This window comes from Aedes albopictus, chromosome 3 (genome assembly GCF_035046485.1).
Source record: "Aedes albopictus strain Foshan chromosome 3, AalbF5, whole genome shotgun sequence".
Classification (NCBI taxonomy): Eukaryota; Metazoa; Arthropoda; class Insecta; order Diptera; family Culicidae; genus Aedes; species Aedes albopictus.
In genome coordinates, this window is record NC_085138.1 from 404205796 (window position 1) to 404230396 (window position 24601).

Consider the following 24601-nt stretch of genomic DNA (forward strand, 5'->3'; position numbering starts at 1 on the left):
CATAAATAGTGATATATCACCATCATTTACGTGAAGGCGAACGCAAAGGGAAAATGAAATTAGGCCTTTAGTCAAACATGTAACAAATATCTCTGTAACAGGTAAGTAAATCAACGAAATATTTTTTTTCTAATTTATACATAATGTGTTTTCGTTCGAAATTAAACAAACTCTTTTAGAATTGGGCCTAGCCTATGACAATTGATAGGTTTGGTATGTGAGTTTACTAAAAACTAGAAGTTTACATTACCCTGATGTCTACCAGGAACCATGTCATCGCTTGTTTTGTGTATATTTTGATGTTCAAACGTTTAAGAAATAAATAAAAAAAAAAAGAAAAAAACGCAGCTTTTTTTATTTGCATTCTTCTCCAATGAACACAAGGACAAATGATTATTGGTGAGCTCGTTTCATGCTATTGTGCATGTTAATCAAACGTGTACTAGTGAAACGAACTTATATTTTCATGAAACAGTCCTGATTTGGTTTAGTTGGGGTTTAACCCTCTAATACCCAAATTTTTGAGTTTGATCTAAATATCATTTTTCGTCATCAAAAATCGATCTAAACATGTTTTGGAAGATAATTCTTTTTAAATCTCGATTTCGTGAATTTCAGTTTTTGTTTTTCTAATTTTTACTTTTGAACATCCTCACACTTTTATATTTTTCCTGGAATTATTTTTCACAGAAAATTTTATTTTCCGTGTTATTTTAAGGAAAATAATTTTAGAGTGTATTCGATTCTCTTAAACTATTAAACAATGATAGAATGATTTGGGAAAAAATTAAAATATGTTAATTGTAACGATTCAATACAAAATAAACAATGACTTCTAGATTGTGATTAAAACATCAATTTTCAATGATCTTTAAAAAATGTAAATACGCTTTAAAAAACACCAAAAACCATTTCGAGATATACAGAACAGTCCTAAATATCAGTCAAAAATATAAAAAAATGATTTTCCACGAAACAAAAATTACAAAAATGCTCAAACTATACCCCGTCTAGAGGCGGGATTGGGTATTAGAGGGTTAAATTCGGAAAAACTGCTTTGTGACGAAAATTTAGAAATTCTTGGTAATGACCCAAGACACATCAAATTCACCACACGCTTAACTCATATTGATCAGGAACATCAGCACCGAGTAGCTCACATTAACCAAATCAACGAACGCCAGCGTGGAAATATCGAACAGCCCCAAACATTTCATCGCCCGGATGTTGCAACTGTTTATCCACAGAATCAGCATGTTGGACTTCAACCGAACATAAGCAGAATGCTTCTCCCTATGGTACGGCATCTTGGCACACAGCTCATACATCACGTCTCCAATCGTTTCGGCCTGTGGAATGCGCGTCATTCTAATAAATGCTGGAATTATTCTTGAACGAATTTGTTTCTTTTACTTACCTCATTCTGAATAGACTCCACCAAATTACACCACAGGTAGTATTCCACCAGGAAGATGGGCGTTGTGGCCATCAGCAGGGCCGAGAATGCATTGACACCGATGTTTTGGGTGATGTAGTAGAATCCTCCGATGCTGAAAATAGCGTAGTAGTGCACCAGGAAAAACGTTTTTTCGACGAGATTTCTCAGGATGTGGAGATGTCTGGAAGAGAATATGCTAAATTGAATTTGTATTTAATGAAAATTCCATGATCGGGTGTGTCGATATTTGACTATTTCGCATCCAGAAAGTCATATTGAAGACTACTTCATTGGCAGGGACGGATAGCAGCTTCAAGCGGGACGCAACAGACATGAACACTTCCTATTCAAAAGAGGAAGTGAGCGGAGAGGCGCAGGGGGCTTACGGTGAGCGGAGCATCATCTGCAGAGGAAGCGCAGATGAGTGGCACACTGCTCACGTGCCAAGTAACAATTCCATTGCTGATTGGTTTTGTTTGATTTTATTAGGGTTTTGTTGCAGCAATAATTAAAACTCACAGTTTTATGACTACTTTTATGAAAACCATAGATGAAATGGTATGCTTGAAGATATCCATAAAGCCAGATATGACACGAATGCCACAATAATGGTAAAGTGTCGTTAATAAATACAATGGCGTTTCGGTTTTATCACTAGTCGTTTTAATCACTACTCGCCCAAATTCACGGTTTCCTGTTCGATTATATCACGATTTTCATTTCGTTTTTATCACACTTGTTTTAAAACATTCCAAAATCAATATAAAATCAATACAGCATTGTCCAGTCCACCAAAACAGTTAAAAAATATAAGCTACGACTTATATACATATTTTGCAGCTGAACGATTTTGGATAAAAAAATACATTTATTTCTCGTTTCGCTAAATTCACGGTTTCGTTTTTATCACGGTAAATTTTTTATTGACCGTGATAAAACCGAAAAACCACTGTAGTAATAATAATAGAAATAAAGCCAGATTATAAAAGTAAACAAAATTCTCCGATGTGTAAACCTTCTGGCATTCATTATTACCACAATAAAACTGTTCAAACTCTCAACAGATGGCGGTTCGTTCGATTAGTAACGACATCTGTTGGTGGAAAAGCAGAAACTACGGCACTGCTAGGATTATTGCTTTCGTTTTATTTTCGATAATTGTGGTCGTCGCCATTGTGAAGAATTAGCTGACGTGAATGGAAAATAGTTAAATTTTATCAAATTATTAGTGAATTGAGAGTTTGATGCCTTTTTCATAACATGCTCACATAAATAAACTCTCTCAGCTGAGTTTTCTTGTGATTGGAGATAGTTTTACTAAATTAACAAGTTGATTTATTTCATTCAAAGATGATAATTGATCATTTTCGAAGCGCATTAATTTTATGTTTCTGCAATCCAAATATTCACGGTAAAACTGAATGCGCATAAGCTTATAAACACAATAACTACTTAAATATTACTTTGAAATGATCGCTTTCTAGTTACGAATGATGTATCCTCCAGAACTTCACATACCATCGAGAGGGTTATCAAAAGATTTTGTTGTATAAATCAGTTTTTTTGCAAGTTTTTATAAAATTGGTCATGAAGATCTCTGATAAGCCGAACAAAACTTAAAATGTTACTTGGGGTGGGATGCCTAAAATGATCACAGAACAACCTTGTGAGCTGATCGAGGGCTGCTTAAGGTGAAGATATGACGAAGCCACACCTCGAATTTTCAAGAGCACAAATCTGAAGAACCGAATGTCAGTTTGCGCGCCAGCGGGTTACCAATCGATCAACTTTTCAGCTCAAACCGACATTCAGTTTTTTTCAGATTTGTGCTCTTGAAAATTCGAGGTATGGCTTCGTCATATATTCACCTTAAACTCCGCTAGTCGGAGGCTCTGTCCAAGCAGAAATTCGATCTTTTGGTTAAAGAACGAAGCACGCTCGACGTGTGCAAAGAGGAGAGATTAATCCAAACGAATAGTATTTTTCATCGCCGGAAGGTCGACCATGACCTATTCCCTAGCTATAAACCACCCTCTGATTCGAACACCATGGTCACAGAATCTGCTACTGCAGACCGTCTAAGGAAAAGGCAACGGCTAGCACGAGTAGCAAGGCCCTCAAGCTGGCTGCAAAGCACACAAGGAGAAACTAGGGCCAAAAAAGGTGGACTTCTTGCAGAAATCCAGGAAACAGCCTGACCAGGCGAAAGAGACCTTCTAGATTTTGATAAGTAAAAAAAAAGTATGAGAAGTAAGGCTAAGCAGGTACCCAGACCGCCACGCTAATGTTTCCAGTAGAGGAGGGTAAAAAGACTGCCACAGTCGAGAAGATCAGAGTTGAACGAACAGTGCCCACTCAGCATTGAAGAGCCTCCACAACTGATGGTCCACGTAGTTTCCATGTCAAAGGAAGACGTCGTAGTAGCGAAGATCTATGGGGTTGCCAGTTTTCGTCCATGCTAGATTCACTATCCAGCGCACTAGCCGGCTTGAGTCTCGTAGTCATGGAGTCTTCAACGCCTGGGTGGTCGATTGGGGCAGCCGCTTGATCAACTAAGAGGCTGGACTCTGCAAGGCGTTAACAACACCTAATATAGGATTATTGATTTATCATTGTCTTGCTCTAAACCTCAAATCAGACTGGAAGGCTGACGATCGGAACACGTATGGTGACTATCTGACAATTCAGTACAGGGTTTCTATGAAGGAAACCGACTCCTCTACCACCGAGGGTCATCGATAGCCATTGTGGATGGCTGACCCGGACTTTGACAAGCAGTAATTCGTGGTGTACTTGATCATGTATGGTAATAACGATGACCTGTCTGGTGTTGAACTAGTCGAAACCCTCGATCGCGTATGGTACCCTGGAAAAGAGCCTGCCAGTGTAATAGCGGTATCTGGAATCGCAGGGCACCACGCAACCTTCCTAGGACCCGAGCAGAAGTGAAAACCTTACAAATACCATGCAAAGAGTCATCTGTTCTTTAATTATAACATTTATATAATGGATTTCTTCAGAAATTGCTCTTGAATATTTTTCAGAATCACCTCTAGATGGTCCTTCAGAAATTTCCTCAAAGAACCCCTCAAGAACCATTTGCATCGGTTTTTTTCAGAAATCCCTCCACACATTCTTTAAATATTCTGTTCGAGAATTTTTCTACGAAATTATCCATGCATTGCTTCTGAAATATTTTCAGCGATTCGTTCAAAAATCGAACGAATGAATTCGAATGAATTTATCCACGAATCTCTGTTAAAAATCTTCCACTGTATCCTTCAGAAGTTCTTCGTTCATTTCCGAAAGTCTTCCAAGAATTTCAATGGAAATTTCCGTAGATATTCCTACAGAAAGTTATTTTGGGATTCCTCCATCAATTTGTGCAAGGATTCCATTAATAAGTCTTCTATGGATTCCTTTAAAAAAAATGTTCCATGGGTTTCTTCAGAAAGTTTAATTCAAAAATTCCATTAAGAAGAAATTTATTCCAAAATTCGTTTATTTAGACAAGACTTTACACATTTTTCTAGAAATTCGTTTAGACACCCCTTTTGGTAATTTGTCCAGAAATTCTGCAAAACTTTCTGCAAGGATTACTTCGGAAAGGCTTTCAAAGATTTTTTTCCTAATTTCTTCAAGTGTTTTCTCCTCAGAAAATTTTACAGATATTCCCTTAGAAATTCAAACAGGTATTACGATCGGAATGTACAGCAGATATTTGTTCAGGAATTTCTACTGAGATTTGTCAACAAAAAATCCTCCAGAGACTCCAGCAGGAGTAATTCTCCAGGATATGCTTCAGCATATTTCCAAAAATTTCTACAGCTTCTCCTTTACTGCCCGTAATCGCGTAAGAGTAACATTCGACAAAAGTAGGCATTGGAGAAAATAGAGCCCAAAAATTCAACTTTTAATGGTATGAAAATGAAGCTAAATTTTAAAAATTTCTCATAAATTGGTAATCAATCGTTTAGCAATAAAATTTGTACAGCACATCTTATATGCTAGACGAATTGCCAGAAAATAAATCGGTATGATTGATGACACGCTTTAGAGCCAGCCTTTTTTTTTCCAGCGTGACTGTTATGCGGCTACATTGGTCAATGAGACAAAATGACTTGGTATTTTTGTCATAAATCCTAGAACAAACTTGAAATTTTTATTCAGGAAGTCGAAAGTACTTGCGATTTGATGGTGATCCCTGCAGCTATGGGCAGTTTAGGGATTACTCTAACCATTTCTTTATGGATTCTTCAAAGAATTTAACATGTCTCTCTCTCTCTCTATCTCTCTCTCTCTCTCTCTCTCTCTCTCTCTCTCTCTCTCTCTCTCTCTCTCTCTCTCTCTCTCTCTCTCTCTCTCTCTCTCTCTCTCTCTCTCTCTCTCTCTCTCTCTCTCTCTCTCTCTCTCTCTCTCTCTCTCTCTCTCTCTCTCTCTCTCTCTCTCTCTCTCTCTCTCTCTCTCTCTCTCTCTCTCTCTCTCTTTAAAAAAACGTGGTTGAAAGAATACCTGCAAAAACAAGTAAACCTTGTGCAGGTATTAATAGAAGGTTTTCTGGAAAAATTACTTGATAAGCTCTAAGGAATGGATTCCGGAGTAAATTCAGTAGAAATTACTGGGAAAATCTTTGCAGAAGAAAAATATGAATGCATCCCTGCAGAAAGGTCTAAATAAACTCTTAGCATTCCCTGGCAAAATATCTAAAAATATGAACTTTCGCAGAAATTGCAACAATAATTCCTGGAATTGTGTCTTCTGAAGTACTCCTTGAGAAATGTTACGGGTATTTTCGGCTTTCAGTCTTCGCGTAATCATAAACGGATTTATGCTCTACACCTTGTGATTATCTATCCTTCGAAAAAGGCTCAATACATGTAGCCGAAACGTCAGGTGTAGAGCATAAATCCGTTTATGATTACGCGAAGACTGAAAGCCGAAAATACCCGTAACATAACCACAATCACAGTCGATCCCCATACTCCTTGAGAAATCCTTAAAATATCCTAGACATTTTTTTTTTTGAGAAACTTCAAGAAGAATTCCTGGAGTTTCCTTTAAGGATTGCTACGTAAGTGGTTCTACGACATTACCCGGAAAACCATTACCCGGAATGTCATTTACCGGAAAACCATTACCCGGAGTGGACCATTTACCAGAAAACCATTTACCGGAAAGACCATTTACCGGAATGAATCATTTATCGGAATGTACCATTTATCGGAATGAACCATTTACTGGAGTGAATCATTTACCGGAAATTTTTTTCCCGAAACTTGTTTCCAGATTACACAGCGGTATCAAGACATATGAACCCATAGCTTTTGAACCGGCCATCTTTTGACTCAAACCATGACCCGATCATTTAGCTGAACACTAGTTTTACCAAATTATGACCAGCAGTAAAATGGTTAACCGACGGAGCTGTCACGTAGTGTACATTACATGTAATTTATCAAAGAGTTTATAAACAATATGCTGAATGTGATTGCTAATATTTCCAGCAGATATTTGCCCTTCTTTCAACATAGGCTGTTCTTACTAGGTTTACTGTTATGATCATACAGTTCAAAGGTTATTATCAACATTACATCGGTTCTAAACTATTTCCTGGAAAGACATGTTCCGGAATAGTGCATTTCTCAGAAAACCATTTTCCAGATTGCCCCATTTCCCGGAAAGACCTACAAAAAGCTACGATCTTAGAAGATGTTTTGGTGTATTTGAACATGACCAGATAGTTTGTTTCTTATTTCGATAAATGTTAGCAGTTAAGGCGAAACTGTAAGAATTTCCTAATTTGTTTGGTTTTTGATTTTTTATTAAATAACGAAGCAATATTTACAAAATCGGTTTCCGTGCACATGTAGAGCATGGATCTAGGTAACTTCTGTTTTTTTTGTGGTGGAAAAACATTTCCATTTTCGCAGAAACCATTTTTTGTGAAATTTTGTTTAAAAATGGTTTTTGCATAAACGAAAAACATTTTCCACCACGAAAAAAAATCAGGGTATACCTTGATCCATACTCTACATGTGTACGAAAACCGATTTTGAAAATATTGCTTCGGTATTTTATAAAAAATCAAAATCCAAAAAGTGAGGAAATGGATCCAGTTTCGCCTTAATGATCAAGTTCAAGAAAATCAAACCTTAAAACTATATTCTAAATATTTTTTCAAGAATATGGAACAAAAATTTGAATAGACTGAATTAACATTTTTAGACTGGCAAACTGTAGTTTTTTTCCATATGACATTTTTTTCAATTTCGTCAGTTTAGGTTCATTTATGATGTTTATTGGCAATCGAACTGTTTACTGTATAGGAGATTTGCCCTTCTTCAATTAATTGGCTGTTCTTTCTAATGACGTGACGTTACATAATTGGTTGGCGACCAATCTATTAATTACATCTAGTGTTTTTCCTTCTTTAAAAAATGGGCTGTTCTTTTGACTTACACTGTTATAGAGCTGTTTGGTTACCATGCTAATTATTGGTAATTACTGTTTTTTAATGTAGGAGTTTTGCCCTTCTTTAATTGCATCGAATTGCATCGCTGCAAACTTGATACACGAAACTATTAACTTTGTCTGATATTTTTCCTTTTCTTGAAATGTGTTGTTCTTTCAACTAAGCCTGTTACAGAATTGTCTAAATAACATACTATAAATTCCACTCCTAGATATTTTTCCTTCTTCTATGTACCAACAGGCGGTTTTTTCGATGTCTGTTTTCGGTCAGTTTAGTTTGATCTAGCCTGATGACTATTTTGGCTTAATAATAATTTGGTTCTTCAATTTTATTCAAATTATTGCATAATTTGAATCAATCATTACCAAGAATAGTCAATCAATGTCATAATAATCACCTAGGAAATAAAAAATACCTCATGCAATGATCCTCGGTTGGACTAAGAATTAAACCTTCTGTCTGAATTGGTATTCAGAGGCAGTAACTATGTACAAGACTTAATATAGACCATATGGTATACAATATGGTAGGGGCAAAGTTCTCATAAACTATTTTTCTGAACATGCATACACATATACCGTCCACCCCCGTTGGTTTGACCGCATCTAATCAGAACGATTTTTAATTTGGCCCACGCATATCTGCACATCGTTCAAATTAAAAATTATTCAAACGTCGTTTTGCTCTGGGAACGGGGTAAAACGAAAAAGCAGAATCAAAACAAAACAACAAAAATAATTACCATTACTATGCTTTCGTTGCCCACTGAGTTACTAGAAGTTCAAATTAAAAATGAACTCCGTGGGTTTGCATATGGGGTGTCATTCAAACCAACGGGTGTAGACGGCCCCAGTAACACACTTGTCACAAAAGAGTCACGGCAGCGCAGGGTTTTGTTGCATAGAAGTCACTGCCAGAAGTAAGTCACAATGACTTCTGCGCAACAAAACCCTGCGCCACCGTTAATCTTCTCTGACAAGTGTGTTACTTGGGAGTAAATATATTTCCGGAAAATAGTACATTCCAGTAAATGGTTTTCCGGTAAATGGCATTCCGGGTAATGGTTTTCCGGGTAATGGTTTTCCGGGTAATGGTATAGAATCACGTAAGTTCTTGCATGCATTCTTCATGTATTTCTTCAAAGAAATCCTTAAATTAATAACCTTAATATTCAAAACAAACTTTTATTGGATTTCTTCGGTAACTTCAACCGTTATGTGTCTGATAATTGTTTTTGCTATTTTCTACACCGTGCTTTTTGAATGGGCGCTGGGTACCCGGGTACCCTGTCGACCACATAAGGGTTAATTTTATTCAAAGTATGAGGGAGTAAAGCTAGAAAATCGTCGTTGTGATTTTGTTGTTCAACAATGGGCCTCTGTTAATTTTAATTTCTATTCAATTTCTCTCATCACTCGCTTGAATATCTAACCACCGTTATCTTTCATTATTTTCTTTGCTTGTTCTTACTTTGAGTAGTATGAAAGCTAATAATAATTAATAACAGTTAGTAATAGCTACTGAAAGTTAATAATGATAAAATCATGGGGTGATTAAACAAGTAAATAATTTCCTGAATAATCCCAGAAGCAGCCCATGGATACACTCCCGATCAAAAGTTTGGGGTCACCCTCTCATTTTTTTAGGCCCATATCTTCGCCAATTTGCGTCCGATTTGAAAACCCTAGATCTCATTCAAAAGATAATAAGTCAAAGAAACTTTGAACATGATTTAAAAGAAACTTTCTCAAAAAAAATTATGTAAGCTTAACCCAAAGTTGCCAAATTTTCTAAAAAATGAATATAAACTTACAGCAGTGTCGCTGGAAATTGGGTCGACCAAATTTTAAGATGAGAGCGGTAATATAACCCATTTTCTATTAGCTTTCAACTGTTTTTTACAGAACTTAGCTAAAAAATCTAGAAAAAAAGTTATTAAGTAAATTAATCCTTGATGTCATCGACCAAAAGTTTGGGGTCACCTCTCAAAATGATGCGTCGGCCAAAAGTTTGGGGTCACTATCGTAAAACATGGAAAAGTGATTTGTTGATATCTTTGTCATCTTTCATTAAATTTTAATTCTTCTTGGCTCATTTGAAACAAAATGAATGATACTTATTGCATAGACATTTAACCACACATATTTGTTGAAATTTACATACTAAAACTTAACGTAAAGTTGCCTCATTTTTTGAAGTGTGGTGAAATGTGTTAACTTTACATAACATTTTATATACAAAAATCGTTAAATACGTTAAGTTAAAGACATCAAACGTAAATTTAAATTATTATCTTTGAAATGAGCCAAAAAAAATTAAAATTAAGCTATACAGGGGATACTCAAAATAACTGGGACAGGAAAAATTTTCACTGTTCAAAAAATGTTCAACTCGCTGTAACTTTTCGAAAAGGACATCAAATTTTTACTGTAACTTCGTCAACTAGTTGTGTATCAGTGGTCAAAATTTGGAAAAGATCGGGTAATTCTACACAAAGTTATAAAGATTCTATAAAAGGTATAATTATCCGATAGCCAACTTTGAGCTGTTATATCTCCGGATTCAATAAACCGAATGCAATGAAATTTTGATCATTTATGACTAATATAATGAACTTTGAAAAACAGTTGACTTAATTTGAAATTATCAATAAGAAAAAAAGTTATAGCAATTTCATTTGTTCTATGTTTTTTTAGTAAATTTATCCATTTTTCATATGCATCCCATTACTTTTTCAATTTAATGCCGGCTTTTTGGTTGCTTTCCTTGGAAACATAAATATATTCAAGTCAATTAGAGGGAATTTAAATGAACTATAATTACTACCTCGAATTTTAAAACGATGATGATGTTTCGGATAAATTGGTGTTATACTAGAAAAATAATCTAATCGTTATAATTTTCTTTCGTGTAAAGAATTTTAAGTTTAGTCAAAAGTTTTGAATAGCTCATCATATAAGTCATAAATGATCAAAATTTCATTAGATTCGGTTCATTGAATCCGGAGATATAACAGCTCAAAGTTGGCTATCGGATAATTATAACTTTTTCTAAAACCTTTTTAATTTCGTGTAAAATGGCCCGATATTTTCCAAATTTTGACCACTGATACACAACTAGTTGATGAACTTACAGTAAAAATTTGAAAACATTTGATGCCTTTTTCAAAAAGTTACAGCGAGTTGAATATTTTTTGAACAGTGGAAATTTTACCTGTCCCAGTTATTTTGAGTATCCCTTGTAGATGACGCAGATATCACCAAATCACTTTTCCATGTTTTACGAAAGTGACCCCAAACTTTTGGCCGATGACATGAAGAGTAATTTTACTTATTAACTTTTTTTCTAGATTTTTTAGCTAAGTTCTGTAAAAAGCAGTTGAAATCTTATAGAAACTGGGTTATATTACCGCTCTCATCTTAAAATTTGGTCCATCCAATTTCCAGCGACACTGCCGTAAGTTTATATTCATTTTTTAGAAAATTTGGCAACTTTGGGTTAAGCTTACATATTTTTTTTTTGAAAAAGTTTCTTTTAAATCGTGTTCAAAGTTTCTTTGACTTATTATCTTTTGAATGAGACCTAGGGTTTTGAAATCGGACGCAAATTGGCGGAGATATGGGCCTAAATAAATTACATGTTTTTGAGGGGGTGACCTCAAACATTTGATCGGGAGTATATAATGCCCACACTGAGGTGAGTGCATTAGGGAACTTCTGATTACATAATACTTTTGGCTGTGTACAATATTTGGGGCAATCCTTGAACAGCTCTTCTGAAGTAACTATACAAATTAGGGTAGACATTTATTTCACCGTATGCGCTAATTTTCATCATAGCAGATAAAAAATAGCCAACAATAATATATATTCAGGCATCCAATTGTTCACTTACTTGATCAAATTCCCCGGATTTATCCCCCTCCGCGATCATGATTTCTCACTGCATGGGATGAAAAATAAAAGTCTCTCACTCCTGCGCTCACGATAATTTTCTTTCTCTCCATGGATAACTCACGGATAAACAACAAAGCCCATATAGCCGAGGCGGTAAACGCACTGGTATTCAGCATGGCCATGCTGAGGGTAACGGGTTCGATTCCCGGTCGGTCCAGGATCTTTTCGTAAAGGAAATTCCTTGATTTCCTTGGGCATAGAGTATCTTCGTGCCTGCCACACGATATACACATGCAAAATGGTCACTGGCAGAGGAAGCTCTCAGTTAATAACTGTGGAAGTGCTCATAGAACACTAAGCTGAGAAGCAGGCTTTGTCCCAGTGAGGACGTTACGCCAAGAAGAGGAGAGGAGGAAACAACAAAGCATCACAATTTTTTCACTCCGTCTGCGAGTCACCGAACATCTCCACTTATGCACGGGATCAATTATTTGACGTTTAGTGGTACCGTGTTTACATAAAGTGTACTTGTTTCATGCGTTTAGATAATACGGCACCGCTCAGACGTCAACCGGGTGAAAACGTGGATTAGTGCAGACCGAGCAAACATTTTCTCCTGCGAGAGCAAACGATTTGTGAGTGAGCGCTAGTTGGAGAGACCATACTTGTATCAAGCAAAGGAACCGGAGTGAGAGCTTTTTTAATCGTTTATGGGTGCAAGGAAATATCACAGAGGCTGCTTTATCCGGATAATATCGCAGAGTGATAGATCGTTACTCACGTGAGTGAGGGAAAAATTTGGTGCCTGAATATATTTCATCTTACCTGTGCCAACGACTCATTAAATGGAAGCAAAAAGATGGAGGCTTTCAATAAGCAGCCCCCGTAGCACTGAAAATTGAGTAATTACGCTAAATTTCACGTTTCAATTTCACTCCACTTACGACTCCATATTTTTCCTCGTTTTACGTATGACGAAAGCAACCGCACCGAAGCAGCAGCTAGCCGAAATGTTCTTCATCACCGTTTAATTTTCACTTCGTCAGATTCACTTATTCAACTGACCTTCAAATCACATTCCACAAATAATCTGTGATACTTCAAAGTTGAATTTCACTGCTGTAGAAAGCTGCAAAAGCTGTTGAATTAATGAAACAAATTGTTTTTTTTTTCCTGCTGGTAATTTGTAAGCGAACAAATTGTCTTCGTCTTTGGGAAGATGCAGGCAAATGTGTGCGTAGAATTGCTACACACTAAACGTCGTATTTCACAACCACAGATAAAGATTTCTTCGTTGCACTGTGGAAGCGTTTTGTGATCTGATGGCAAACCTATTGACGGAAATATGTATAATGGTGTCATGCAAAAAGTGTTGTACCCAAAATATACTCAGACTTGATGGAAATAGAATATGAGGGACAATTATTTAATCTTGTATTTTTAAGGAAATGGTAGTTGTTTAACCGTTATGTGTCCGACATTTTTTTTGTGTTTTTTTTTTCAACAACGTCCTTTAAAAATGGGTACTGGGTATCCGGGTACCCTGCCGGCCACATAGGGGTTAACATAATATGTTTTCACACGATATGAAAGCTAATTTAGAAATTAGTCATTAAACCATACTGACCATGAGCATTGGGCAAGGTGCAAAAATAAACCTGTTTATTACACCGTTCAAAACTAAATTTTGTTATGGGATGTAAAAAAAATAACAGGGGTTTGGGACCCCAGAAGTGCCATAGTGAAAGAATTTTTGAAAAATATTGGACCGGGCCTTCACAGTTTAAGACCGAAGTTTGTATGGAGAACTTGGGGTGTTCAATTGATGTGCACGTTAGAACGGGCTGTGCATATATTTAGGCGTTAGACAATAACGAAACAAACCTGAATACCGAAAACGCCTAAATATATGCACCATACGTTCTTATGCTCGTATCAATTGAACACCCCAAGTTCTCCATACAAACTTCGGTCTTGAACTGTGAAGGATCGAACCAATATTTTTTAAAAAATTTTTCACTATGGCACTTCTGGGGTCCCAAACCCTTGTTATTTTTTTTCTTATCCCATAACACCAAACTTTGTGAAATTTTGTCGAGCAGTGTTATTGGTTGGTGCTTAGCAAGACGAAAATAATATCAAAACCCTACCTCCAGTACTCCATCTGTTGATCCACGGCGCTTCGCACCTCCCGATCCAGTTGCTCCAAATGGTGTTCTGTATCGAAACTCTTATCCATTATTTTAACGTACCGATTAGCCAAAATTTTTATGTTAGCCTGCATCCCCATCAAAAGCATTCCAACGGTCGCCATGTTGCAAGAAAATTTACAAAGAATCAAAAATGGCAATAGGCTTATGCCGAAAAAATGAATTATCACCGTCGCCGTCGGCCCAGCCCCTTTCATCTCCGGTGGAACGAAAAACACAATTGCCGTCGCTCCGCTCGGAACAGACAGGAAAATGGCATCCATCACCATCAGTACGAATAGAATTCTCAACAAGAAAAGCGCAGATCTTTTGAATTTCATCCGCTGCAGCTCATCGAAGGCTGCGTCTCCGGATTGCATTTCTTTGCCGGCTATGAACTTCCGGACGGCAGCTACCGATCGACCCAACCGGATCATAATGAACATTTTGAAGTAGGCCACAATGAAAAAGGTCCACTTCATGACCTCGACAAATAAGTCGAACACATTATCCCGCTCAATCACGTGCTTCGTCTGCAGGAATGCTATGACCGTTTGGAAAGCGTACAAAGCATGTAGAAAGTAGCGAACTGTACTTTCCCAGCGCCATTTCGAAGTGAGTTCATTCGGAACTCCAGCCAGATGAAGCAACACATCCAGCGCGTAGAAACAATCACTTCCTTCATTGGTGGACCATACTTGGCCAAATTTGGACGAGGTATCCTGGAACCATTCGCGAATGATGGTCCAAACTGGTCGACCGAAAGAGGCAATCATTTTTCGAAGGAGGTTAAAAGATGACTGACTGGTCACAAGTTCGCTGATGGATCAAAGGTTCAGCTTCGGTTTGGTAAGCTCCCGAACTGGAAGAGGTGATGTAACCAGACCCTCTTAACACTTTCCTTCCCACGAATTTGAGCGACTATATCCATGCCAAAAAAGCGTCTTCCAAAAAAGTGCTTGAACAAAAGTTATTGCAAATAGGCTGAATATTTTGAAATCAATGAAAAAATGTTGGTTGTAATTCAATAGGATTTTTATAGTTTATCAATAGTTCCACTATTGAAACAGGTAGTTAGTAATTGGGTTAACCGCATGAGGTTACAACCATATTTTAAAAATATTGCATCATATTTATCTAATTCCGTTCGTCCCGAATTCGTCGCAATTCGATGCTGCTCTAGAGTAACCATGGGAAGTACTGGGTTAATCTAACCGAACCTTCGTAAAGTTACACTTCACCAAATCCACGCCTGCTGAGAAGTAGGCTTTGTCCCAGCCGCCAAGGAGAAGAAGATAAATGTGTGGTATAAATATTGCTTTTGTAGGGTTGTCGTCTGGCATTCTCATAGCTGTTTTATTTTTATGACTTATCTTATTTATTTTTTATTTTCTCACATTCTTACAGATTTGGCAAATGGCCAAAAGAAGAATTCCTACATAACCCGAGATCAGAGTTTAATTGACTTTTGTGACTCCTGTGCGAGTATGACATAAGTCAAAAAATTTGAACCTTTGCGTTTTCCTTTAGCTCGGGCCAATAAACGTGCGATCAAGACACGTGACATCTAGAAGTATTCGAATTGCGGTACATGTGTGGAATTCGCAGTGTACCACCTCAACGCGTTGGGGGCGGGGCAACGTTCTCCTTGACGTTTCACCGCATCGATGTCGCGGCGGAACGTATAATTTGCTCATCGTTTCATCTTACAGACCACAAGTGCCGTCGTAGTAATTTTCTTCCTACAAAGGAATGTGCTTTGTGTACTTCCTTATGTATGATTTGAAAAGTTTATTGTATTGTAGAAGAATGGAGATATATTTTTGCCATTGAACGAATTTTCCCACGCAAAACTACTACTTCTTCAATCGAGAATAGCTCCATAGTACAATTTCTTTGAACTGCTTGGAGAGGTACAAGTGTCCTATATTCCGTTGAATAAATTATCATGAATTGCAACACAGCACATTTTGCGGAAATTGTTAAACTTGTATGAACATATTGCGCTATTATTACACTGTAGTTTCAAAGCACATCCAAAGAGTCTCTGTAATTAAAAAGTTTTTTTTTTGGGTAACAATATGAAAATTGATGCAATTACAAAACAATTAAAGAATCCAGGCAATCGTAGCTTGATCTTACTGAATGATCGTGCTGCTTTGATTTATTATTTCAACCCAAGTAAGATGTTGGGGTAAATATGACCCACTGACCGGGGTTGATCACCGTGAACGATTATTATGCGGTTTTATTGGCAATTATCGGTGAAAAATAACGGAAACAGCTTATTTTGCGTGACGCGTTTCGACCTACTATTCTTCGGTCATCATTAGACGCATTCAGCTGGAATCACCCCTTCAACTTCGTCAGTTACAGTGTATCAAACAATTGTCCGTACAGCAATTTTTTGGTCAACATAATTTTTCGTTCAAATGTTTATAACTTTTTTATGCGTCAATCAAAAACGCTGAAATTTTGACCAATCATAAACCATATATTGAAGCTCCAGTGGTAAAATTTTCAGCGAGATCGAATAAGTTTTCTGAAAGTTATAGAACTTTTGGTAAAACTTATAAGATTTTTGAACACATTTTCAAAACATTATATCTCAATATGTACTTGATGAAACTTTTTCAATCTTTTTTGTGTGACAGCTTATACCTTAGGCTTTCATATGCAGCTTTGTTTGAGGTTTAATATTCACTACAAAAAATATGAAAAATCTGTATATGTTCAAAGAATTATTTGGAAATTTATCATATTTTGAACAATAAAAGTGCCAAGTGTTTTCAACGTTTTTAAACTCTCTTAATGTAATATTTTTATACAGGACCTACTAAACTACATATGAAGAGTAGGTCCTATGCATTTTTCGTTCAGTTAATGCACTTTTATTGGTGGAAAACGTTTGGCAGATTATATGTGCAAAATATGGTATTTTTTTAAATATCGTCAACTACATAAGCAAATTTTTCATATTTTTGTTAGTGAATATAAAACCTCAAACGAAGCTGCATATGAAAGCCTTAGGTTTAAGCTGTAACACAAAAAATATTGGAAAAGTTTCATCAAGTACATATTGAGATATAATGTTTTAAAAATGTGTTCAAAAATCTTATAAGTTTTACTAAAAGTTCTATAACTTTCAGAAAACTTATTCGATCTCGCTCAAAATTTTACCAATGGAGCTTCAATATATGGTTTATGATTGGTCGAAATTTCAGCGATTTTGATTGACGCATAAAAAAGTTATAAACATTTGAATGAAAAATTATTTTGACAAAAAAATTGCTGTACGGACAATTGTTTGATACACTGTATATAATACTCCAGTCAGTATTATATAACTGACGAAGTTGAAGGGGTGATTCCAGCTGAATGCGTCTGATGATGACCGAAGAATAGTAGGTCGAAACGCGTCACGCAAAATAAGCTGTTTCCGTTAGTTTTCACCGATAATTGCCAATAAAACCGCATAATAAAAATATGACCCAGACAGGCCCGCTAATCGTACACTACGGCATCGTGGTGCGTAAATCCTAACATCCTTGGAGGGTTATATATATATGCTGTTTGGAACTGCAGTACAAAAGGATTACTTTTGCTTAATTGTGTTTATATTTACTAGTTAAAACTATCAGAATCAATTTAGTAAATGAAAAAACGTCACAAATACTTGAACATCAACACTAAAACTTCAACGAACAATCGTAAGTTTAAGTTTTCCAACCCTCACGCTACTATTTGTAGACAATTTTTTTTTTCCAAATAGCTCTCTCTTTTGTACACCTGGATACTTTGTCCGTTGCTGTTGCTGTTGCTGCTGCATATGGAACAATATTGGAATAACTCAATCGATGGGAATTCAGCTGCGGAAATAATGTATCAATTCCTGATGGGAAAATTCAATTTACTTTCCGCCATCCTATCATCCGTTCGGGGAAGGATGCTCCTCTGTCCACAAATGCACCCCATATGGGTCATTCCATGCACACTTATTTCTGATTTGCCCGTTCGGTACTTTTTCGACGAGATTATAACAGCAGTACGATCTCGGTAGTTTCGGTAATCGATTTTACTGAGGTTCAGTAAAACAACTGTCAAAATCGTATGGAAAAGGTAAACAATGCATTTTTGCTGAACGAGTTCGGTGCTCAGCAGTTTCAATCTCGTCAAAAAATTACCGAACTCGGTAATCAAAATTAAGTGTGTGGGAAGTGTCCAGTCCATATAATGTGTGGTCGACTACTACTGATCTGTACTGAACAGCGTAACAAAAAATAACTTTTGGTCTGTTTAAGAGCAAACTTATGTGTCTCTGACAGATTTTGGGCTGGTAAATCCGAATCCGGACCCAGGCTTGCTCCAGCACGTCACAATTTTGAGCTATACCTCAATTTATAGGGCAAAATATGTGATTTTGGGCTTTTTTGACTTGGAAAGTCACTAAGCATGGAAATATTTTTTTAACAATCAAAAGGTAAATTGGTCAATTAACAGCTAAATTAACGGCTCATGCAAAATATTTTGTTTTACCAAATCGAAGTTGATAGATTTAAGCGATTTATGTTAGGTACGATATCCCCCATACAAGTCACCCTCCAAAATTTGCATGCAGGGTTCGACACTAACATAAAATGCTTAAATCTATCAAATTTGATTTGGTAAAACGAAATATTTTGCATGAGTCGTTAATTTAGATGTTAATTGACCAATTTACCTTTTGATTGCTTAATAAAAATATTTTCATGCTTAATCACTTGCAGTCAAAAAAGCACAAAATCGCATATTTTGCCAAATTGAGGCATAGCTCGAACTTGTGACGTGCTGGAGCAAATCTGAGCCCTGATTCGGATTTAGCGGCCTAAAATCTGTCAGAGACACATAAGTTTGCGATTTCATCACAGATATAATCACCAATTTGCCATCATGCACATTGTCTTCGACACATTAATGATTAATCCGATTCGCCTGGCTTCACTCTTTAGTCGGATGTACTTTTCCGCCATCGTCTAAAATTTACCAGCAATAAAATTAATATATTCACCGAAACCAAGCAGCTGAACGGACTTCGTGAAAATCGTTCCACTCGTGTTTATCCCCGCTCTCCTAATTACACCCTCTAACACAATGTTGAACAGCAAGCACAATAGACCATCACCTTGCCGTAACCCTCTGAGAGTGTCCCTGATACTCGAACTACGCACATCACTCGATCCATCGTCGCGCCGCCTTGATTAATCGCATCAGTTTATCCGGTAATCCGGATTCGTGTATAATCTGCCATAGCTGTTCTCGATCGATTGTATCATACGCCGATTTGAAGTCGATGAACAAGTGATGTGTGGGCCCGTTGTATTCGCGGCATTTCTGCAACACCTGGCAGATGGCGAACATCTGGTCCGTTGTTGCGCGTTCACCCATGAATCCAGCCTGATATTTCCCCACGAACTCTCTTGCAATCGGTGATAGACGGCGGCATAAAATTTGAGAGAGTATCTTGTAGGCAGCGCTCAATAGTGTGATCGCGCGGTAGTTCCCGCAATCCAACTTGTCGCCCTTTTTGTAGATGGGACACACGATACCTTCCATCCATTCCTCCGGTAATACTTCCTCCTCCCAAATCTTGGTAATGCCCCAGTGTAGTGCTCTCACCAGTGCTTCTCCACCGTATTTTAGAAGCTCGCTTGGTAGTTGATCTGCTCCAGCGGCTTTGTTGTTTTTCAACCAGCAAACCTCCTCCAGGGGCTGGAAGTCTCTCGTAGAACTTTCGCGTGTCCTTAGCGCGGTACAGCTCTTCCATCGCTTTGCGATATCGTTCTTCCTGCTGGCGCTTCTTCATCCGGAAGACTGAGTTCTGCCTGTTCCGCGCCTGTCTATAACGTGCCTCATTCGCTCTCGTACGGTATTGCAGCATTCTCGCCCATGCTGCATTCTTCTCGTTTTTCAACTGTTCACATTCGCCGTCGTACCAGTCGTTTCTGTGATTTTGAGTCGCGAAGCCTAGTGCTGTAGCCAAGGTACTATCTTTGGCGGATCGGATGTCCCTCCAGCCATCTTCAAGTGTAGCTGCGTCAAGCTGCTCTTCCGTTGGTAGGGCTACTGCTAGCTGCTGCGCGTAGTCTTGAACCACTTCTACGTTACGCAACTGCTCGATGTTGAGCCTCGGCGTTCGACTTTGACGCGTGGTAATAACTGTCGAAAGTTTTGCATGCATGCAGCGACTAAGTAGTGATCCGAATATATATTTGCACTGCTGCGGTATGTGTGGACATTGTATTGATTATATCCGAGAAGAATTTAGCGTCGATTAGAACGTGGTCGATTTGGTTTTCTGTTTGATGGTCGGGTGACCTCCAGGGTGGCTTTGTGGATATCTTTACGGTGGAAGAAGGTGCTTCGGACTACCATACCATGGAAGGCTGCAAAGTTTACGCATCGCTGGCCGTTATCATTCGATACGGCGTGCAGGCTGTTTCGCTCGATTACCTGTCTGCACATTTTCTCCCTTCCTACCTACGCGTTCATGTCGCCGCCAACGATTTTCACGTCACGCGGCGAGCAACCAAACATACGATGTGCTCTAACTGCGCGTAAAACGCTTCTTTCTCGTCATCGGATCTCTCTTCATGTGGGCAGTGGGCGTTGATGATGCTGCGGTTGATGAAACGGCCCTTAACTCTCAACATGCACATCCTTGTGTTGATCGGCTGCCACTCGATCACACGTTGTCGCATTTTGCCTAACACTAAAAATCTTGTTCCCAGTTCATTGGTGGTGCCACAGCTTTGGTAGAAGGTAGCCGCTCGATGCCCGCTTTTCCACACTTCCTGTTCAGTCTAACAAAGTTCCTGCAACGCCACGATGTCGAAGTTGCGGGGATGTAGTTCCTCGGAAATTATCCTGTCACATCCTGCGAAACCTAGTGACTTGCAACTCCATGTTCCAAGTTTCCAATCGTAGTCCTTATTTCGTCGCGTGGGTCTTTGCCGATTGTATCGAGTCGTATTTACTCCTATGTTATTCGCAAAGGGGTTTTTTACGGGTGGCTTATTGGGCCTACGCCAACACTCCTGTCTCGCTGGAGGGCCATCGTGCCAGTTCTGTTTAACGTCCCAACCAACACTGGGAAGATCAAGCTGATGGGGCTACCACCTTGGATCTAGCTGGGCGTGATGCAGCAATTCTTGCTCAACCGCTGGATGCCAGAACATACGCTGTTTGAGCCGCACCTCCTTGGTGGACAGACGCTGATGTAGCAAGAGTACTCATGTAGGGCCCTCCTCTCGAAGTCATCCATAACAGGCGTACCGCGAAGGTAAGGAAGAGAGAGAATGAGTTTTTAGTGGCTCGAACCCGAGGACCCACCTCTTGGGTGATGACCAGGTATCAGGTATCAGGTATCAGAAGGCCGGCTCCAGAGGCACGTTATCCTCCATTTGGGACATTTGTGCCATCGCCAAAATAACAGCCTATTTCATCATCTACCTGAGGGAAAAGGAAGGAAAAAGGATTTGGATGGGGATAGGGACAGGCAGGGAAATAGGAAAAATACCCTGGAAGAGGGTACTAACGCACAAGCGTACCACAATGGGTTCAAACAGCGCCCTGAAAAGGGCACTGTAATAACGCATAAAGCGAAAGAGAGCCTATAGCTCTTTACCACAGCGGGTTAAGAACAACAGAATATCCTGAAGATTCAGGTTTCTGAAGTCAGTTTCACTTAATAAGTGTTTACCGAATACTCGGAAACGCAGTTGCGCGAAAACTGGACAGTTACATATCAAATGATACGAAGTTCCATAATCGGATTCACAGCTATCACAGGCAAATGAATCAGCTTGCTGAACATTCGTCATGTGATAGCTGAGTCGGCAGTGGCCAGTCAATGCTTTGACCAGCATGCTGCAATTCTGCTTAGACAGATTAATTAGATACTTCGCCACCCGTAGAGATGGCTCAGCACTATACAATTTGGTTTGACGACATGACTCCAAACTGTTCCAATATTGTCTGTGTTGAGTGACAGCCCAGGTGTGAATCTGAAGCTTAATCCAACACTTCGATATCGGAATAGCTGGCTCAGGGCCAATGAAGTCATGTGATGCTCCAGAGCGAGCTAACTCATCAGCCAATTCATTTCCAGCGATGGAAGAATGACCAGGTACCCATAGAAGGTGAACTGCGTTTGCTGAAATCAGCTCCTCGATTTGAGTTCGACAAGCGATAACTACCTTCGACCTGGAGTTGGCCGAAGCAAGTGCTTTAATAGCAGCCTGGCTATCTGAACAGAAGTATATTACTTTGCCCATTACGTGCTGCTGAAGTGCTGATTGCACTCCGCACATAAGAGCAAAGATTTCGGCCTGAAAAACGGTACAGTGTCTACCAAGTGAGTAAGACTGATACAGCCTTAGCTCACGAGAATAAACACCAGCACCTGCTCGACCTTCGAGAAGGGAGCCACCAGTGTAACATACGATGCCGTCTGAAATACTATTTTCCAGATAACCAGATGTCCACTCTTCCCGGGAAGGGAATTTGGTGGAAAATGTCCTATATGGAAAATTACAAGCAATTGTAAGATCACTTGGAGCAAGGACAATTTTGTCCCAATTCACCAAAAGTGGAAACAACGAGGTTTGTGTTGATGTGCGGTTCACAGGAGTTTCCTCTAGTAGACCGAGTACCCGTAACCGGTAAGTGCAAGAAAGGGCTTCTTGTTTGAGATGAATGTGTAGTGGGGCAACGTCAAAGAGAACTTCTAGCGCTGCCGTAGGAGTTGAAGAGAACGCTCCAGACATCGCCATTAAGCACATCCTTTGGAGATGGCCTAATTTTGATTGGACCGTTCTCACTTCACCCTTTTGCCACCACACAAGACATCCATAAGCCAATATTGGCCGAACCACAGTTGTGTAAATCCATTTGATATACTTGGGTTTTAGACCCCAAGTTGTACCAAAAGTACGCCGGCATTGCCCGAAGGCCATACAAGCTTTCTTGATTCTGAACTCAATGTGAGGTGTCCAGGAAAGCTTGGAATCAAGAATGATTCCAACGTACTTTACCTGTTCAGTCACATCGATTTCAGAATCAAAGAGACGCAAAGGTCGTACGCCATTACGGTTTCGCCTTTCCGTGAAAAGAACAATAGCTGTTTTACTCGGATTAACCTAAAGGCCATATTGGCGACACCAACCCTCATACCTGAAGGGCGTTTTGCATCAGGTCGAAAAGGGTGCTGATGCACATACCAACTAACAATGTTAGGTAGTCGTCGGCAAAACCATAAGTAGGAAAACCGCTATTATTGAGTTGCCTCAATAGCGTATCTGCTACGAGATTCCACAAAAGCGGTGATAAGACTCCCCCTTGGGGGCATCCACAAACACTCAATTTCCTAATCCCTGCTAGACGCAATGTCGAGAAGAGATATCGGTTTTTGAGCATTTGGTGAATCCAATTGGAAATCATTGGAGATATACCATGACTCCGTGCGGCTTCCAATATGGCATCGAAAGGCACGTTGTCAAAGGCACCCTCGATATCTAAGAAAACACCCAAACAAGATTGCTTTTGAGCGAATGCTTTCTCGATATCGTAAACAACCTTGTGTAAAAGAGTCACAGTGGACTTACCAAATTGGTAGGCATGTTGGTTCACATGAGGAGGCACGTTGGCCAGATGAATATTACGGATGTGATGATCCACAATGCGTTCTAAGCATTTTAGAAGAAAAGAGGTCAAACTGATAGGTCTGAAACTCTTTGCTTCTTCATACGACACACGACCCACTTTCGGAATAAACTTTACAGTAATATCCCTCAAGGATTTGGGAGTATACCCTGTAGCAAAACTGCAAACAAGTAGTTTTTTCAAAACATGTTTGGAATGATCAAATCTCTTCTGAAGCAAAATAGGATAAATCCCATCTGCCCCAGGAGATTTGAAAGGATCAAAGCTATTAAGAGCCCGCTCAATCGATTCTATAGTTACAATACTCCGAGCCGAAGCTAAAGAATCATAACTACAAGAAAAGACATCAGGATCATCCGAAGATGTAATATCCACACATCCAGGGAAGTGTGTGCTGAATAAGCATTCCAGAACTTCCTCATCAGAGGAAGTCAGATCGCCATTTGGCAAACGAAGTTCGTTCACCCGGAAATCCTTAGATTTCGCAAGGATTTTGTTTAACCGACTAACTTCACTCAAGCTGGAAACATTTGTACAAAGGTTTTTCCAGCCGGATCGTTCAGCAGACCGGAGAGCTTTTCTGTAGGCCTTGCGAGCCGACCTGAAAACCTCCGATCCAGCCGAACGTCGTCTGTTCCAACTCTTTCTACATTGTTTCCTGAGTTTCGCCAGATCAGAGTTCCACCAAGGGGTTCCTCTTGTGATCTTCACAGACCGTAGAGGGCATGCTTCTTCAAAAGCTTCCATGATGAAGGTCGTTGTAGTATCAACGGCATCATATAAATCACTTGGAGTGTCAATGGATGGTGAATATCCATGAAATTTGGCTGCAACCAAATCAGTATAAAGATCCCAGTTTGTTGACCGAGGATTCCTGAAACGCAATGTTTGCGAAGTAACATTTAAA

At 38.9% G+C, this 24601-nt stretch overlaps 1 protein-coding gene across 1 annotated transcript; it reads right to left on the bottom strand.

Annotated features, from left to right (window-relative positions):
• Window positions 1–108: 108 nt before the first annotated feature.
• On the bottom strand, window positions 109–14968 carry LOC109426280 (uncharacterized). Its single transcript, XM_062856151.1, has 3 exons — window positions 13957–14968; window positions 1418–1619; window positions 109–1349 (listed from the first exon to the last, which is right to left on the bottom strand). Exons 1-3 carry the CDS (start codon window positions 14769–14771, stop codon window positions 1119–1121), a joined length of 1248 nt encoding a protein of 415 aa, XP_062712135.1. The 5' UTR covers window positions 14772–14968; the 3' UTR covers window positions 109–1118.
• Window positions 14969–24601: the final 9633 nt, after the last annotated feature.

Excerpts from the sequence above, each read along its gene's own strand:
- LOC109426280 (XM_062856151.1), bottom strand. The coding sequence starts at position 14,771 with ATGATTGCCTCTTTCGGTCGACCAGTTTGGACCATCATTCGCGAATGG. Across the intron at positions 1,620-13,956 it reads CAACAGATGGAGTACTGGAG|ACATCTCCACATCCTGAGAA; the intron begins GTAGGGTTTTGA and ends ATTCTCTTCCAG. Across the intron at positions 1,350-1,417 it reads TGGAGTCTATTCAGAATGAG|GCCGAAACGATTGGAGACGT; the intron begins GTAAGTAAAAGA and ends CGCATTCCACAG.